The sequence below is a fragment of the Podarcis cretensis genome (assembly GCF_951804945.1).
Source record: "Podarcis cretensis genome assembly, chromosome: 11".
In the NCBI taxonomy this organism is placed as follows: Eukaryota; Metazoa; Chordata; class Lepidosauria; order Squamata; family Lacertidae; genus Podarcis; species Podarcis cretensis.
Window position 1 is genome coordinate 61811219 of NC_137180.1, and position 20032 is coordinate 61831250.

General features: G+C 42.6%; 1 protein-coding gene across 13 annotated transcripts in view; it reads left to right on the forward strand.

The window, feature by feature from the left end:
* Nucleotides 1-4778: 4778 nt before the first annotated feature.
* CELF4 (CUGBP Elav-like family member 4) overlaps nt 4779-20032 on the forward strand; it is an 828893-nt gene continuing 813639 nt past the window's right edge. For 3 of the 13 annotated variants that reach the window (XM_079994930.1, XM_079994936.1, XM_079994931.1), the window contains exon 1: nt 4988-5366. In XM_079994930.1, coding sequence (XP_079851056.1) covers nt 5087-5366 — 280 coding nt within the window. In that variant the 5' untranslated portion in view covers nt 4988-5086. Of the gene's footprint in view, nt 5367-20032 lie in introns of all 13 variants that reach the window. The other 10 variants (XM_079994937.1, XM_079994932.1, XM_079994938.1 and 7 more) reach the window with 5 other exon arrangements.

Consider the following 20032-nt stretch of genomic DNA (forward strand, 5'->3'; position numbering starts at 1 on the left):
ATAGGATGCAGAATTTGGAGCAATTAGTCAGTGGCATAAATGGATCCTAAAACCACACAGCTGTACAACATGAAAGCTAATCTAACAGGAACGCTTGTCCAGGGGAAAGATTTGTCTTCCCTCTAGGTACAGATATATTTCTGCTTACAGAAAGACTAGGCCAAAGGGTGACCCAAGCAGAGAGCAAGAACTTTTTGGAAAGGAGCTTGGGGAATAGCATTCTGAAACACACTTCCAGTTTCCCTCTTTGGTTCTGCAGCCTCAGTCCCTTGTCCATACATATATCATTAATTTTTTGATACACTACCTTCCTCTTCTTCCTATCTTCAACATTCCTGCCTAGCTACATAGAGCTGTGGCAAAGTATGCACTGTAGCAGGATAGAGCCCATCTGCACCTTACCTCCCTTTGGAGCTGTGGCAGGATCCACGTTTCCCACCTTAAACATCCTACGCCAGAGAGCCAGGTGTCCACAATTTAGAAAAGCGGCATTTTTAACCAATTACATGAATCATGAAGGTAGTTCAATCACACAACAATGTGTCAATGGATCTTCCATCACTCTTCACCCCCCTTCCAATGCCACACAGTTATTTTTGGAGGGGAGGGGGACACTGATGTACAAACAAAGGAAGATCTATCAAAATGCATTTTGCAACTCAAAGATGCTAAGCAACTGCAAGTACATTTTCATAATTTGCTCTGCCTAGAGAATTAGATGGGGAGTGTTAAAAATGTAAAAAATCAACACCACTTAAAAAACAGCATTTGAGTAAAAATGAAAATAAAAGAGTCTCATTGTGTATATGCATCTGCCTTTTTTTTGGGGGGGGAGTTATCATAGGACCTTTGAGGGGCTAAAGTCATGGAATGCTGCTCTGATTTCATACAGGATATATATACACAACTGGATGTGCAGGTTAGCACAGAAAGCTGCCTTTCTCCAGACAAACTCTGATTGCTTTGTTCCATGATAGTTGTTGGGGTTTGTTTTTTTTTTTTTTTTGTCATGTTTTAAAACAGCGGACATCCATAATTACTAGTGCTCATTTCTTTCTTCAAATGCTTCCTGACAGTGGAAAACTATTAGAACACACGGCGGAAATGATCAAAAGAGTATTTCCAGAATCAAATGACTCTTTCCATCAGCCTCCTTTTCCCCAGTTGCTGTCCAGCTAGAATAGCAGGTGCCTTGAGCACATATACAGGAGATGGAGACCTTGGTGGAAAAAGGTGTTTAGCATTCGTTCATTTTACCGGCCAATGGCTAGCTTCTAGTTTCACCAGATGTTTGTTCTCCTGAGTTGAACATCATTCATTCCAAAGGTCTCCCTTTCCTGTTCTGCATATATTTTCTTTGCACCATGGAAAACAAAGTTATTCCCTTTATTTCAGCCAGCAAAATGAACACATATTCTCCCCCTCCCTAATTTAAGTACCTAGGATCAAATGCAGATTGATGCAGGCAACAACAACAACAACAAAATGACCAAACAGTAAAAGTGGAAAATCTCTGTGTGGGATGTGATTGCTACACCTGTTGTGTAGTAAAATAAATAAATAAATCCCATTATCATTTAGCAGGATATAGCAGATGACCAAATTACCCCAGAATGAATGAACATCCCCCAAGTTGGTCATGTGGGCACTCTGAGAATTTGTAACCTTTTCCATTTTCTGCAATTACTGGTCACTAGACACTTTATGCCACTGTCTTGCATTATTACAAATCACATGCCAAAAAGGCACTTGCACTGGAAATAATAGGCACTGGAAATAATAGACACAGAGATATGTACGGACACACAACGCACAAGCCATTTGTGATATATACAGAGATACCCCGCATATCCGGTTAAAACGAAAAGGGAACTAATGACTCTTGCCTGGTTTACTTCCCTTCTAAAGTCCATTATTTATATCTGAGTTAACAAAAACTTTTATTTATACTGTGGCTGCTTTGCTGAATAGATAGTTCTTCAGAGCTTTCATGCACACCTTAAACTAGTGTCCAGAATTCACCAGAGATAAGTCATAATCTACCCAAAGGAACTGCAGTCTACCCCTAGCAGAACCTGGGAGTAGCTGCTAAGTATTCCCGAGCAAAACCAATTTAAAGCACTGCACAGAAACCAGTATGTGCACAGAAACTCCACATGTATGCTCAAAAATGCAACCTGGGGCATGAAAGGTTGGGTCCCTATAGAAATTGTGTGTTTGTGCTGTAAGCAAATTGGCCATTAAACCTCAGGGCTCCCTTACAGATACCTTCCAGATTCATGGAAAGTTATATTTTCATGCCCTGCTTGCTATCCACAAAATTGCCAAGGGTGCTAGGGTCTTTTCTCTCTGTGAGGCCCATGTGCCTGCAAACTTTCAGCCTAATTGTCACTATAAGATCAAGCTGGACTCTTCCTGTGCCTCATCACACCCCAGTTAGGTATGGTTTTCAGTCCAGGACAATTTAAGGCATCATAGATTTGAAGAGACAACCTCCCCGTGACTTTGTTTTCTTTTTAAAGGCAAACATATTAAAGGAAGGTGCATATATCAATAGGACATTTGAAAACAAACATTTCATCAACCCACCATCGCCTAAGCAAGTTTACTTGTGAGTCCCATGGGGGTCTATGAGGCTTGCTCCCACGTAAGTGTGCAAAAGGACTATCAGCCTTAGCTTTCCACAATACTGCCCCTTCTGTTTAAAGTAATGCACTCCTAGTCCCCCCCTCTCTGCCCCCCCTCCTCATTGATATAATGTACACTGGTGTACAATGAACCGAGATTATATTCTTATGAAACATAGGGCTAGAAAAATGAGAGTTGATTCAAATATGATTTAAAAGCAAGACCTTGTCTCTCTCTCCTAATGGATGCATCACTTTAATTAACCATCCCACCAAGCCATGTGCACACACACACACACACACACACATGTATACCTGTAACTCATGCTAACGCTTCATGCCTCTGATGAAGTGGACAGTAGCCCACAGAAGCTGGTGCCACAATAAATCTGCGGGCTTTTAAGGTGTCCCAAGACACTTTCTCGTCGTTTTTGTTGCAAGATACTGAGACAGCGACCTGTCTGGAAATTGTCACTTGAACCATTTATTTTTTAAAAAAAGAAAAGAAAAGAAAAGAATCCCACCGTACCTCAAAAGCTGCAGGCAGGTACCTTAAATCAATATCCAAAATGCATTTAATGAATTCAGATAAACCTCCTGCCAATGTTCATAAATTTGTTTAGGAAAGTGGATGCTTTCTGCAGCTCGTTTTATGAACGGGAAGATAATCCACTTGAAAATATTGTGTGTGCATATATATATATATATATATATATAATCTAGAACAAAGCAACTAATCAACATTTATATATAGATCTCCCTCTCTCTCTCTGTCTGTCTAAACAGAGTAACTTGCAGGCTGCAAAAGCTCTCCTTTCTCAACACACTCGTATTTTCCCTGCCTCTAGTAGAAGCTTATGCCACCAGATGTTTCTGCGAGATTTCATTTAAAGCTAAGAAAAATTGCTTTGAGCTACATGTTGTATTTTTTTTTTAATCCGATGCCTGCTTCTCCCTCCCCGCCCCCCCCCCCCCAATAACAACAGTGAGGAAGGAGGACGGTGGGTTGGAGCGGGAGGGGGGGGGAGAGATCCTACTTCTTTTATTACAGTGTGACTTAATTAAGTATAATGCATTGTTCCTATAAACATTTAAGAAACCTGGTGCCTACTGCGAGAGCGGAGCGAAAATGTTTACTCGCCTATCAATGAGCAAAATAACCCCCCACCCCAAGAAACTGCACCGAGACGGTTCAGGGTAGAATTTTTACCTTTTATAAGGAAAGGAGCCCCACTGTAATACAGCCTCCTTTCCCCCTCCCCAAATCACCCTCTTATAGCCGAGGAAAAAAATGCCAAGCTAATTTGAAGGAAAAATAATTAACAGCCCAGACAGAATTGGAAACACAGACACAAATGGAGATAGCTATGACACGGATAATAACAATCACCACTTTCACTATCATATCACCACCACAACAAGAAAAGACCTCTGATGTCCAGGTTGCCTTCATATCTGTAGTTCTTTTATTAGCAATGTTTTAGGAGAGAGAGGATACTAAAAAAAAAAAAAAAAAAAAATAGAGAGAGAGATTTAAATAGTTTTTAAAAAAATCTCGCCAGCACAACCTCGTTTTATTTGGGTTATTTTGTTTTTTCTCTGTCTCTCTCTGCTTTTCCTTCTCAAACAAAAGGCTTTCTTTTTCTCCTAGCCATTACTGGAAGGAAAAGTCGAGATGGTTGGGTTTGCAGAAGCTGGAAAATAAGAATAAGGATAATATTTTTCTTTAAAAAATAATAATAAAAAATAAGAAATGCAAAAAGAAGGGGGAGCGGCCCTACCCCCCATAAAAAATATTAAGGAAAAAAAATTGCGAAAAATCGCTTGGCTTCTGCAAAATGCAACCGCTCCCCGTTTGCTCGGTTACCACAATAGACATTGACTCTCTCTCTCTCTCTCTCAAAGAACCATGCGCCTGACGCTATTTATAGCCAAGGCAAGGACTGGAATCTACCACTGGGCAGGCAGACGGGGGTGGGGGTGGGGTGGGGGTGAAGTGGGAGGAGGGGCGAGGGGGTTCGGTGGAACCAAAGCGAAAGAAAGTGCCCCTCCAGCCCCCACCCGCCTCCCCCCGGTCTCCATCCCTCCCCACCCCCGCCCGCGCCTCTCCCCCTCCCTCCCGCCCCCTACCCCCCAGCCTCACTGGCATTTTGAACCGATCCAGCCTGTTTAAACGGAAAGGACAGAGATCCTGGCTGTTCAATGTATTAAAAAAAAATCAGTTCAGACCTAGAGAGCGAGAGCGAGAGAGAGAGCGGGAGAGAGAGAGAGAGAGAGAGAGAGAGAGGGTGGAGTGAATGTGTGTGTGTGAGAGAGTGTGTATGTGTGTTCCTGTGTGAGAGTGTGTATGTGTGCGAGAGAGAGAGGGAGTGTGTGTGAGAGAGAGAAAGAGGGAGCGGGAGAGAGGAACAGAGGAAGCGAGGGGGGGTGGGAAAAAAAGGAAAAGAAGATTTTTCTCTATGTATATAAAGATGGCCACGTTAGCAAACGGACAAGCAGACAATCCCAGCCTCAGTAGCAACCACACTAACCCCAACACCAACGGGCACATGAACGGATTAAATCACAGTCCAGGGAACACATCCACCATTCCCATGAAGGACCACGATGCCATCAAGCTCTTTATTGGGCAAATCCCTCGCAACCTGGACGAGAAGGACCTGAAACCTCTCTTTGAAGAGTTCGGAAAGATCTATGAACTGACGGTGCTGAAGGACAGGTTTACTGGCATGCACAAAGGTGAGGTCCGCTTCTTAACTTTCCCCCTTATTCGCAGGGGCTTGGAGGAGGGGAGAGTCCGGGGAAGGAGGTGGTGCTGGTGGGGGGCAGATCCTGCTAGGTTGGAAGCCCATAAAGAGAGGAGGTGGGGGTGGTGGAAGGCTGATCTCTTATAGATCCGACTGATCTCCAGGGTGGGGGAAGTTTAAACACAAATGTAGCTAGCAAGAGCCCACCAGGGAAACGAAGGGAGGGACCGCAACTCTCCATAAGGGTGCATGGGAAACGATGGACGGAGCTGTCCAGCGGCTCGTGGTGCTGAAACGGGCTGCTGCTATTTGGGTTGTGCGGACTCTGCCCAAACACAGAGGCGTTGGGTAGGTGGGTGGACGGGAAGGAAGCGGAGAAAGGGAGGTGGTGGTTATTTTGCAGCCGGTCCCAGACCAGACAACGGCGGACCCTAGAAGAGGGGGGAAATTAATAGGGCGGAGGGGGAGGAAGAGAGCTAAGGAACGGGTGTTAGGATTTTCTGCTCTTTTGCTAAAGAAGTCCTCACCGTGGAATCCCAAAGAAGAAAGAAATCGGCAGTGTTGTGTGTCTCTGTATACTTAGCCAGCTAGATAAAGAGAAGAGAATTACTGAGAGGGGAGAAGAGGTTTTTAGCGATGCATCCGGAGCGAAGCATGTGTGGGCTGTTCAGGCATCCACTTCTGGAGACGGGGGTGTGGGGGTATATCTCACTGGGTCAGCAGCGGAGAGGGGAGCTCAGGAACTTTTTAATGACGGTGATCAGAGTTTCCTTTTTTGAGGGGAGGGATGGAGTGGGGGGGGGGAACCGTGATGTGGAACCCGTCTGCTTCTTTCTTCGGCTGAAACCTTCCTTCTTATTTTCCTCACTCGCGGGGGTTTGGGATGGAAGTCCACTAGCGTTTCCCTCCTCCTTTCTTCCACCCGGGTTCCCCCTGCAATGCTTCGGTTTTGTAGTTTAAAGACCACAAAAGGGGAGGAAGTGTATGTTTGTTTGGGGGGGTGGAGAGTGAGGAGAGGGCTTGCGAAAGGCATGCCAGTGTATCGATCGCGTTGCCTGAAAAGTGGGACTGAAGTGAATAAGTTGGATGCGATTGACCTAAAGGACTGGTTTAGGCATAAGCAAGTAGATAAAGTCTGGCGGGGGGAAGAACTGCTTTGCTCTACTCGGGGTTTTCTCTGTTTGCTTTTCTCTTATGGGTTTGCCTTTCCACTTCTAGGTTCAGAAGAGGTAATAATAGTAATAGTAATAATGTAGAATACATGGGAAACTTCAATAAGGGAGAACCAAAATGTGGAAGAGGTGCATGGGGCTGGGGTGGGGATCTAGCCGCCAGATTTCCCTTCCCACTTCAAATCCCAGAAAAATGCTTGCCAACGTGTTAAGCCAGCCGTGTGTGTCCAGCAGTAAATCTTCAAAAAGTTAATGGCACGTTTTGAATCCCCCCTCATGCCCCCAATCCGCTAGGGGATAGTTATGCAAATAGAAAGTTATTTTTAAAAGAGGAAGAGTTGATGTTGCAAAGGGGTGGGGGAAGGGAAAGGGAGAGAGGATGCTGCACAGGAGAAACTCTGGGGGTGGCAACTGACAACTGCCTTTCTTTCCTTCACTACAGCCACCCCCCCCCTTCTCTCCTCTGCAGTCACTACAAACCAGAATCTTATTTTGCCATCCATTCAAGCTTTCTGGAAGGTGGGGTTCTTGAGGCTTAATAAGAGAGGTGTAGATTTGATGGGTAGCTTCATCCCCTTTAGGCGATGTCTTTTATTGTTTTTTGGGTGGTGGTTGTTCTCCACTACCATCAATGCACGGAAAGTTTATAAAGCTTTTCTAAGTAAATACAAATTCTACATCAAGAGATTACTTGAAAGGGAAAAAAGAAGGAGAAGGATGTGTGTGTATTTCAAGGATCTTTTTATTATTTAACGGTTGGCTCATGGCTCTTTTATTTTCATTTAAGAGAGCACACATGTACACACATATTATAATTATGACAAAGAGTCCTGAACAGACGAAAGTCCAATAGATAATACCTGTCCTATTTTGTCTAGGTTTGGGAAGCCAGATGTTAACATTTTAATGACGAAGGAGGTTTCTTGAATCATTTATTTATTTAGTTTTAGGCTATTTTATTGTGTGCTTCGTGTAACCCACCCAGACCTCAAGGGATAGGAAGTGCCAGAGAAACTAGCAAATGGGCTTTGTTAGAATCCAGAAAACTTGCGCCTCTTTCATTCAGAGAATCTCCATCCCACTCTCCCCGTTAAGCCTTTGCCTTCCCTGGGTTGCTTAGTTTTAGGGCAGAGTCTTGCTCAAGGCATGCTTAACTTTCACTCCTCGGCATCTTACTGTATTTCAAGGTGAATCGTAAGGACTGTCCAAGTGTCAAGGTATAAGCCCTTCAGGCCAATTTGCATAAGTACAAGCTTGTTTAGTAACCAGGTTCATTTTTTAATCTCTCAGAGCAGCGAGGGGAACGTACAGCAGCCAACCCAACCCAATCCCTCTCATTATTCATATGGCACGGCAGGAGGATTTACTGTGGTTTCCAAAGGCACCCAGGGCTGAAACTCCTGGCCTGATTTAGCCCATCTGAGAAGAGTCCTCTGTGATGTTACAGATTTGCTCACTAATCCTGATAAAAATGTGCCTTTGGCTACCTAGTGTGTGTTGGGGGGGGGGGAGGAATTGCTTGCCACTGCTGGTTAATTAGTGGAAAGTCAAAAAGCATGACAGGGCTTGGAGAAACAGGATCATATTTATCTTACCATTTTCCCCTGCCTCCCTCTTTTCATGACTGCATTTAAATCAGAAACTAATGCAACCATAAGAATCCATACAATTTCCTTCCTTCATCTGCTCTGGTTGCTATACCATTCTCTGCTCATTCACATCCGGTAGTGGGAAGAAAATGCTTTCCATAGGTGAGGCAGGGACAAATACCTCTAGCGGTACTTATTTGCAGACCTTCCTAGGCAGGTATGTCTCTCACTGAAATAGCTTATGGAATGATTGAGAGAAGTGGCTTTGTTTATGAAGCCTGCCACAAACCTCTAAACATTGTACTGTATTAGACTACAGTCACTTATTCAGGGCAGGTAAGTGTGCTGAAATCCACCGAGTTACTTCAGAGTGCAATGTTGTGGCTGTGTTTGTGTGTGAACGCACACACACCGTTGGGTTTTGTTGTGCCTTGGCTAAAAGGTCTCATATAGATAGTTTGCCGTGCAATCAAACAGATCCTCTTAGAATGAAGACCAATTGAGTTCAACAGGGCTTGCTCCTAGATTAGAAGGGACTCTGTCCACTTCCTGGGGAGTAAGTCCCATTGTCAGTAGCATAGTAAGAGAGAAAGAAATGGGCATAACTAGTTTAAAGATGCACAGAAAAACTCCCACCAGAGATCTGTCCTTCTCATTCGGGTTCTAGGAAGGTGAAATGAAATTTAAGATCTGGTAGTTCTATGCAAATTCCAGATAAAATATAATCTGTGTGTCAACTGCTGATTCGGCTTAGATTGGTAGAGCGCTGTACTCTTTTTTCCTTTTGTTTTTTTTGAGGGGGCAGGAAAGTACTTGAGGAAGGTAGCCCCTGCAGGGATTTTGTTCACAGTTTATCTAGATCATTGACAGGCAGACGTCTTGGCAGCTCAAACCATCCCACCCATTTTTGCAACATATACAAACATACAAAGCAAGTTAGCTAATCAGACGCACTGACAACAAATTCATTCACAACTCCCCCACCCAATTCACGCTTAGCAGAGGCATCTGTTTTAGGTCTGAGTTACTCAGAGGCATAAAGGTTAGTGGTCTCAGGACAGACATATTATAATGCGTTATCTTTGGAAATAATTTAAGGCCAATTAAGTGGCATTTAAGCCTAATATTTATAAATGAATGAAATCAAAACAGGACCATCCCAAGTGGTTTTCAATAGTATTTCTTCCTATCCATGCTTGATCCGTAACCAAGGCCCGCAGTGCGTTTTTAACTGGGATATACCATCTTTTTTTGGTAGTCCTTAGGAAGTCAGGCTAGATCTGGTAGTGAGATTTAGCAAACACAAACACACATACACAGGGTTTAATGGGCTTTTAAAAGCAGAGTTGTGAGAAGGATCATAAGCATTGAGGACTCCATTACCCTGAAAGATAGGGTGTCCTTTCAAATCGCATCTGAGCAACGCAGCTCATGGAAAATTGTTACTATCCATCACCAAGGTGGTGGGGTGCGTGTCTCCCCCACCCCCACAATAAAAGGCCAAACCTCACATTCAGTAAATATGCATAGCTAAAAAGAGGTAATATGGGGGAGAATAGTTTATTTCAACTGTCGTCTGTTTCCCTTCTCAGAAACATAGGTCATTTTCGGAGTCGAAAACACCTGGTCTTATAAGTCCACAAATTACCCAATTCACAATAGTCTCTTTTATTAGAGAGAAGCCAGAGTGGGAGAGACAGATGTGAATTAAAGCTTTGTTCAACCTCAGTGCAATATCAGTTTTCAGGTTAGCTGTGAGATTTAGAAGTGCAATGATTGTTAAATTAAGATGCACTGTACGGAGCGATAAAAAAAGACTTGGGGAAATGAAAATGTACTCAGAAAGGGACACAGCTAAATACAGGTGTTGAATAAATGCCTCCATAATTGAAACATAAGGCTTGCGTGACTGAAAGCAACCTGCTTAGTCTTTAGTTGGGTTGTAATCCAGATCGAGTTTCAAAGAGGGAATACACATACACACACAAAACAGCATCAAAGTGGGAGGGGGTAGCATTCTACCTGCAGCCAAAAAGAACCAACTGTTAAACCAACAAACCACAGTGGGTTAGTTTTATGACAAAGAAATAATAATCCATTTTCCTTCTCCAATCGCAATACCCATGAATGTGGAAGTATGTGGGTTTGTTTGTTTTTTAGAATGGCAAATGAAGAGCTTCCTTGCCTCACCCTGCCAAAAGTAAAACCTATTTGTGATAGTATTCTAAATAAATATTGTATTCTTACTCACCCTTGCATTAATCACTCTAGTAATATTAAAGGTATCCTGGTGCATGTTGTGTGTGTGTGCTTAAAGTTTCTACTTTAATGAATAGTTATCCCACATTTTCTCCCTCACATAGGACCTATTGGCACCATAGCTGTCAACTTTTACCTTTTCTTGTGAGGAATCCTATTCAGAATAAGGGAATTTCGCTTAAAAAGGGGGAAACGTTGACAGCTATGCCTATTGCTCTAAGGGAGTTCTCTCAGGTGTTTTATTTGGATACCATAAACATATTTTCTGACTCAGAGATGTGGAGAAATTCAAATTATTTTTTGTTATTCCACAATAGCCCACATTCCAGTGCCTCTTATTGGCGGAAGAACATGGGCACGTCAGAGGAGACAGGTAACAGGACAATTGCCTCCCTGTACCTTGAAGAGAACAAAGGAAAAGAAGGCATGTTCAGACCAATTGGTTGTGGATGTAACAAGGGATGACAATTCTGATTGTGAAAATAAATACTTTAGAGACATAATCACTGCAGCAATTGGCTGCAGATGTTGGGCCTCTCATGTCCTTGCTCTTGGATGTTGAGGAAGGGCCTGTTCCTATATAAATCTCTCCATTTAAGATAATCAGGGAGGCCATTCTTCAGGAGAGGTATCACCTAGGACTTTAGGATTAGGTACTGATTTTACAAAACACTTTCTGTAGTGATATATGTAGATGCACAGTCCTATTAGACTCCAGGATGAAAGATGGGGGTCTTTCTGTTTAATCTAACTTGCTCCTGGGCTAATTTTAGTATAACAAGTCTCTGGCTGTTTTAATCACACTTCCTTTCTGTATTATTGATTTTTAATCTATTGTTTCCTCCTTTGAGGAGTTTACAAGGGGGGGGGGAGTGTAACAACAATAATGCAGAGAATACGAAGTATAAGAAAGTTTGCAGTGACTTACTCAACATTGCTGAAAGCTGTTGGCATGCAGCAAAGTAGTCTCCATGGAAAGGGTGTGGGGGAGTTACCATACTTTTGTCGACTGTGGCAAAAAGTTGGTAAGAATTAGTTGGTAGTCCATTGAGAACTGGATAACACTGAGACAAGGGCAGTCCTGATGTCTGTGGAAGAAATAGCAGGAACTCTGACCTGTTATTCATTGAAAGGTGCAGTCATGTTTCCCAATGCTGGTTTGGAAGTGGTAGTTTGGAAAGCTGTGACGTCTTTTGCTTTTAGAAATTGAATGTGCTCCATGAATACTTATGCTTGCCCCACCAAGCAGAGAGGCTTATGACTCCAAAGCAGTTGAGCTAGAATCCCATATTTATCAGCTGAGAGCCAACAACAGTTTGGTAATCTTGGGGAAGGGGTAAATAATAATAATAATAATAATAATAATAATAATTAATTGTTATTATTTATACCCCGCCATCTGGCTGGGTTTCCCCAGCCACTCTGGGCGGCTTCCAACAAAATACAATAGCCTATTAAACACTAAAGCTTCCCTAAACAGGGCTGCCTTCAGATGTCTTCTAAAAGTCTGGTAGTTGTTTTTCTCTTTAACATCTGGTGGTAGGGTGTTCCACAGGGCGGGTGCCACTACCGAGAAGGCCCTCTGCCTGGTTCCTTGTAACTTGGCTTCTCACAGCGAGGGAACCACCAGAAGGCCCTCAGCGCTGGACCTCACTGTCCAGTACATTCATTTCCAGTCATTGACTCCAGACAAATAACAGTTTTATCCTGAACTGGAGGTATCTGTGAATTGTACCCGAGTTTAGATTCAGATTTTACAGTTGCTTCTTGTGGTCATGGTAAATGTTTCACGTCTTACTACTTGTTGATTCTGGCTTCAGAGCTCATTTGCACAGATAGAGAAACCACTTTGTTCAGCCTTCAGAGTGATGGACCTAGAGGTGCAAAGTGACCCTCAGCCTTGGTTCAGTCTACCAGAGGAAGTTGTGCAGCCACAAAGAGAGGGATCCAGCTTTCCATTATGGCCATCGGTTTCACTCTTGTGGTGTCACAAGCACATCCAGAAATTGCAGCTCACAAACTCAGATAAATTCCGCTATATATGTATGACATAATAACTCACACAAACCAAGACCATTCCCAATTCATGATGGCTTCACTCCATTAAGCATCAGTTGAGCTGCCTGTCTGGATCTATCATTGCTCATAGATGAGCACGCATTGAATTGTGGTTTCCAGATGCCTCTTTACAAACAGTTGTTTACTCTAACATCTGTTAGTGCCGCTTATTATAATTATTTGGATCAGGCTCCTGATTCTTTGGAAATCTTCTTTATGGGGAACCAGAATTGTTTCTTGGATTACTGTGTGGCCATTGTTATTCTGGTTGTCACAGATATTTAGGCATATTCAGCGCAGTGTTTGACAATAGCAAAGTCAAACTTTAACAGGGCCCAACAATTTATTTGTAGAAACTTCTCCTTTTAGAGATGCTGGTGCTGTGAATCTTCCAGGGCCAAGAACCTGTTTTATGCTTGGAACTCCATTGTACTGAAATGCTTTTTGTCCCCTTCTAAATGCCTCAAGATATTTCACCTGGACAGGCCAGATGAATCCACCTTGAATTTCACTTGCAACAAAAGTATGTAGTAACTCTGTGGCAACTGGTAAAGCTTACTTTTAGATTTGTGTCGCTGGCTAGACTGAAAGTTAAAAGAGGAAAGTGTTGCTTTGGTCTGGCTCAGCCCGGACCTTTTCCACCCAACTTTCATAGCCATACAAATATACAAAAATATGATTGGATGCTGTTCGAAGGGGAGGGGGAGTCTTAGACCCGTCCTCCCAAATGCTGTTCCGCTTGCTTGCTGCCGCAGTGCCTGGCATGAGCTCAGGAAAGGGTGTCATTCTGGACTTCACATTTGTTTGTGTTTGTCATCTGGTGCCACTGCTGGGATGCAACTTGCGGGCGAATGCAGTTTTTTATTGTGCATTCATTATACACAAAAGACATCTTCTCTGGGATGGGGAGAGAGAGAAAGAGAGAGAGAAGTCTTATTATTGCAGCTCCTTAAAATAAAGACGGATGACAACTCAAAGCCTCTTGAATAAAGTGCCCAACCGTATGTAGCGGCTAAAAATAAATCATAATCAGCTGGCAAAATGAATGGCGAGACATATAGATATAGACATTGTGTTAGGTTTGTCAAGACGGAGCAACCAAAATATATTGATCAAGGTGAGGGAGGAGGCAAAATGATAATTAACTGGACTCCAGCAAGATTTTAATTGACAATGACTCCCGTGAACCAGTTCTGGACAGTGTATATAAACTGACCACAATGCAACTTTATTGCAAGTTGCTCGCCTTTAATTAATTGTCTCCTTCGTTAAGACTGACTACAGATCAAAGGTTTTAAAGATACTTAGCAGGTTCTTAGTAACGAAGCCTTCAGATGCATTAGAAATATCCGACAGCTTGGCCAATGAGGCGTACCAATTTCGATCTACCTCATCGTCGTGCATTTATTCCTTCCTCTCTGCTTTAGCATGGACAACCTTTGCTTAAACTTTAACTATTTCCTAGAGTAGCTACCAGAGCCTTAGGTGAGGGTGGGGTGGTGACACCGCCACATTGTAGGTGCCAGTTAAAGGCAATTCTGCAAAAGATTTCCCAGCAAAATTATCGGAAAGGAAATAGCGCAGAAAATACATTTCTAAAATAAGGCAAAGGAAGACAAATGTTGGTACTTGGAGCCATAACTTCACGTAACACAGTATGCCCTTGCCTGTCTGTGTCTATAGCAACTTGTTTCAACACTAAATCTACAAAAGGTTTATTAGCCAGGCTAATGTTGTTCCGATTAACATCATATATATATATATATATATATATATATACTAGTTAAAATGCATATATGGAACTGCTCTTCGTTAGTGGAGATATGGTGCACCTATGCATAATTATGCACATTTAGAGATGGTATTTTTCATAGACAGAATCCCAGCAAATACAACTATGTGGCATGTGCAATAGGCAAACTTACAGTTTAACAGTAAAAGCTAAGGAATATATCAAAAATTGATAATTACATAAATATATCAAATTCACCCAGGTAGAAAACTGCAGGAAAATTTGGGTAAAGTTTTCTTCTTCTTGGGCTCTTAAAAAGAGGCACTGCAAATCCGTGCAGATTTTACCCACACATTTAACACCCGAAATAATCTGTAGGTTGTGTGGCTTATACTGCAGGAACAATGGGAAAACAAAGTCACCCACAAAATACCTATCCAGACTCTACATATATTTAAATTACAAACGTGTGCCACATACAGACATAGTTTTGAGTGGGGGAAAAACACACACATAAGGGATAAAATATTTGTCTACATGTTACGGTGAGTGTTCTAAATGTGGTGTCTGCCCTGTTTAGCACTGAAATTTGGGACATTGGCATAATGAAAATAGGATTGTTCATATTCACATATGAATGCTTAAATCCATTAAAGTTTAGACAGTTCTCTCTCATCCTTTCCATGAAATGTTTATAAGTTTGCAAACTTCAAGCTTAAATCACGAATTAAGCTGGATTTAATACTGTTGAAGTTATTTTTTGATCCCTGCATGCTCAAGAGCACACAGCCGGCTTCTTAAAAATAAACAGATTTTACATTATTATTATTTTTACAATTATTTTTGATTGCTTGGGTACCGGACAGTGAACGTTGTCATCTTTTAACATGATGTCACACTCAAAGCAACACTCCTATATTAATGGATCATGATCCAAAATCCGTTCCTTTTTTCAGAACTGGAAGAGAACTCCTTTTCATTCCAACAGTTTGCATGGAAGCTCCAGAAACATGAGAGAAAAACATGACTGTGTGTCCATAATGGGCACCTGTAGAGATATGAAAAAAATGTAGATATACAAAATATGCATATTGGCCCATAAAATATTTAAGAACTCCCCCCCCCCTCACATGAGCATTAGTAGTATTCTAGGTACAGGTGTGTCCCGCTGGTGCTAAGGGATATGCAGCTGTTTTGCTCCTTTCTGAAGCGGATTTTGCAGGCTTCGCTCTGTGCGAAAGTGGCAGGTGACTTGAAGGCTGCTGGAGAGCCTTACATGCCAAGTCGAATGTGATACGTAGCTGTTTGTTCATTATCCTAATTTAATGATACAGTCACACCTAATTAATCCATGTCTGGTTTCCTTGTGTGCTGTGTCTGGGTCCGGGGAAAAGGATAATTTCAAAGCTAGCCTGGCTGTTTTTACAGCGCTGTGGGTATCTGGACCTCTGTGTGAGGTTTTTGTCAGCAGCAGGTTTAAAGCCCAAAAGCTTTGCAGTTTTCAAACGATCTGTGGATTGACTGTATATTCTGGCATTCTCCCCCCCCCCCCCACCCCTGAATGTAGACACACATGAAACATAGAGAGAGAGACATACGTAGAAGACCCAAGTCACATATGCACAGAAATAACCCCCCCCCCATCCTTTAAAGCTCAATAGCAATATACAACCCGCTCTTCAAATGCACACACAAATTTATTTGTTGGTCTTATGCAGTGTGGCTTTCGAAGCAGTCTTCAGGTAATTGTAAGTGCTATAAAACTGCGCATTCTTTCACTGAGAAGGAGATCGTCAAGCAATCTATCACTTGGGATCTGTGGGAATCTCCTGATTATACAGCTTTTGTGCCAGACTTTAGTTGGCTGATCATCTTAGGGGCAGGGAAAGGAGGGGGTGATTCTGAAGCTCTGGAAAGGAGAAGGATACAGTTGCTAGTTAAAGATTTTTTTTGAGGAGGGGGAGGGTATCGCAACACCACCTTACCTGCAACAGCAATAGCCGTAAGGTGATAAATGTACCGGCCGTGTTCCTTTAAGGATCTGCGAGCGTTCTAAGGAAGATCCAATCCCAAAGGTGGCCATTTAGCCGTTCATTATTAATAGCATCAATAGTTTGGTTGACCAGCCGCACCAGTCCGTGTATATAAAGGGACTGCTGACGGTAACGTTCAAGGAGGGCAGACGATGCAGAATTTACAAAATTGCCCACATGTAATATTAATTGCATTGATTGCTTCTAATAATATGGTGAAGTAATGATGTTTTGAAGTGGTCCTTGGAAGTGCTGCAAGAGACACAGATACCTTTCTCCTGAGCCAATTGTGTCCGGGCTGGAAACTCCTTGAAAGCTAACCTATGGAAGACTCACAAGCCCTGCTTATTATCCCTTTCCCGTTTGGAAGCAAAAAAGATCCTTTCTTCCTTCCTTTCTTCCTTCCTTTCTTCCTTCCTTCCTTTCTTTCTTTCTTTCTTTCTTTCTTTCTTTCTCAGCAGTTAGTGTTTTTTTTAAAAAAATAATAATATTATTTTGCCCAGTTTCACCGCAGACACTGGAGGATGACATCATTTCTGAAGCTCTCCCCACCCTCTAACTTAAACAGCTTAAGTTGGAGAGGGAAGAGGCAGATGTTGGCTTTCTTGCCAGCCCCCTCCCACCCGAAAAGTTGAGAACAGAAATATAAGACAGCCCAAAGGCCTGATCCAAAATGGATTGGATTTTCAAACAATCCTTGTCCCCTCCCTTCGCTTCGCACTTCCATAGAGCATCTGTAGTTTGCAGCGTCCTATCGATCAAGACCATAAGTTTGGAACTGTTATGCAAGCTATTATTCATGGGGGAAAGGAACTACCTACAATATGCATCCTGACTGCCTTATACTCTGATAAATCTCATCATAGCAAGGCTCACTTGCTTTACAGTATACTAACTACTCCCTCTCCAGCAATCCACACCTATCTCAGCACATCATTGCACTCATTCGGTTACCCCATTCAGCTTGAACAGTCTTACTCTGGCTGCTTAGGATGGTTCATGTTTTACCCTAATTCTCCGGGATACTTTGCTCATATCTTGCTTTAGTTTTCTGGTATAGTCAGCTCACGTGTATCTTTAGCTGCCCAGGCTAGGTGGCTTGTAACTAACCCTTGTTGACTGGGATGTTCTGCTACTTGTCCTGGACAGACAGTTTGCATGACGCTCTTTGTTAATTTGACCGGGAGAATGAAAGTGCTTGCTTTTGCAGAGAGAGAGAGACAGAGAGAGAGAGAGAGAGAGAGAGAGAGAGAGAGAGAGAGAGAGAGAGGAAAGCTCTTGTAAAGCTATTTATTTGAACAAGTGCACTAGCTAGGGATCGGATGCAAGGCTGATTTCTTCCTTTGTTATTTAAAGAAATTTATAGCCCACTGAAAGCGGCTGATGGAAAAAAATAAAACATACAATATGTGAATGTTTAAACATAAGTCCATAGTGCAAAGGCCTCCTGAAGTAAAATCATTTTTACTTAGCCTCTGAAATGTGGCAGGGACTGCGCTTGCTTGATTCCTAGTGAGAGAAAATTCCACAGAGTGGGGCTCACTACACAGTTGTCTTTTTGGTCTATGGGAAAACCACTCATATGATCTCATTGATGAACTTGAGCTGTGCTGTGAAACATGAACTAAGTTGAAACATGAACTAAGTTGTACACTAGTACAAGAATATTGAGGAGACAGGAAGCCACTGCAGAACTTCCTAACCCCTGTCTCATGTTTTGGCAGTAGTCATCTCAGGGAGCACCTGTTGGGGGCAGCTGTGGGAAAGAACTATTTTGGGATGGAGGGAATCACTGGAATTGATTATCTGGAAAGGTGACAGTGCTGGTACTTAAGTAGCTATGTTATGAGGGGCTCTGGAGATAAGTCTGGGAGGGAGGGAGGGAGGGAGGGAGGGAGGAAGCTGTTGATGCTCAGGCAATGCCACAGACTGACTTGGAACCCGTTACAATCTTTCCATGTGGTGGCTCTCACTGGCTGCTTGAATGGGTAGCTTTGGGCCTGGAGCCATAAGAACAATACAAGCTAAAGGCCCATCTATTTCAGCATCCTGTTTCCCCAAGGTGGCAAACTAGATGGCTCTGGAAAGTCTGCAAGCAGGACATGAATGAAATAGCACTTTATGGAAGCTGTTTCCCAGCAACTGATATTCAGATACAGGATGCCTCTGACTTTGCAAAGATGGCATTCCCTCGTGTGAATCTGCCTGGGCCCTGTGATCTTCGGGGAAAACTCTTCTCTTGGTTTCTCCACCGTCACAGGCATGTTTGGTGGGGTCACAGGAGAGAGCCTTCTCAGTGGCTGCTCCCAGACTTTGGAACTAGCCAGCTCCTTCCTTGTTGTCCTTCCATCGGCAGCTGAATACCATTTTGTTCCAGCAGACTTTTAGGAACTGACTGTTTTTAAGGAAGGGGGTGGTGCTATTATGTTTTTACTGCTGTTGTTATTCATCTTTTTCAGAAGATTTGTGTCGTTATATTGTTTTAATTTTATTAGCGTTAAATTACTTTTTAATGATCTTTTTTTCAGTGCTTTTAGCATTTCTATTTTATGCGTGGTTTGTATTTTTATTTGTAAGTCGTTTTGAGACCCAGCCTGGGGAAAAGGCAGGATATAACAACAACAACAACAACAACAACAACAACACAGAAATTCATTCACTGTGTATTTTCAAGCAAACCAATGTAATCCACCAGTTCTGGATTTATGTCCAGCATGAAATTGATCAGATTATGCACTTACTATTTGAATTTGGTAGTGCAGTTATGGGTCTAAAAATGCACATGCATTTTTTGTATGGGAGGGGATGCACACAAACTTGTATGTTTTAGCGGGGAAATGCACCAAAAAGCATACAAAAAAACCATGTGATTCAGAGCAAGTGCATAAATGCATGCACAATTGTATAATATAAATGCAAGGTTTTGACACGTTATTAAAAACTCTGCGAAAATAAATAGATAGAGCTAGGTGACTGAATGCATCTGAAACCAACACATGGCAGTAATAGCCTGATCTTTCCTTCCCTAACCCCCATCAATGTTTGCTGGGCCAACTGAGTAGGGTGGGGTAAGGTGTCACTGTGCTCAGCACAAATGGATATCTGCTCCTGATTAACTCCAGCCATTTAGGCTCAAACTCTGAAAGCCCCCTTGTGGGACACACTAGAGCATGATGGAACTAATATGTGCATTGATAGATATATATTCGCATGACTTTCTATTGTTTTGTTGCCTCCCGCTTTTTTAGAGAGAGGAGGTATATTATGACAGGCTGAATGAGTATGCTCCACCTTTCCTCCAAACACCTCAAGGTGTTGTGCAAAGTTCTCCCTCTCACCATTTTATCTTCACACCAACCCTGTGAGCTGAGCTAGGCTTCATGGCTTTGTGAGGACTAGAACCCTAGCTGATGCTCCAGCCACTATTCAACACTCTCCACGAACAACAAGGAAGACCCTTTATCTGCGGTAACTTTCTAATTACTCCTGGTCATTTTTAAATGCATGCACCCTGTGCACTGGTCTCCTCAAGTCATTGACTGCTGGCATGTTGCCTTGAATGGACCAGCACATGTAGTAAGTGCATTTTAGATTTACGTGGAAACCTCACAAAGGTAAGGGCATTCCTCCAATGCTAGCTATTGTATAAATCAAGAATAAAAGAAGAAATCATAGTTGCTTTCGGCAGGAATTCGTATATGCATATCATCGGGGAGAAGCAGCTTTTGCATTCTACAAGCAAGCACAGGAAAAGTTAGCACCAAAGTGAAACCAAATAAAACCCCAGTCTTTTGCCCTTTGTTGCTTGGTGATGG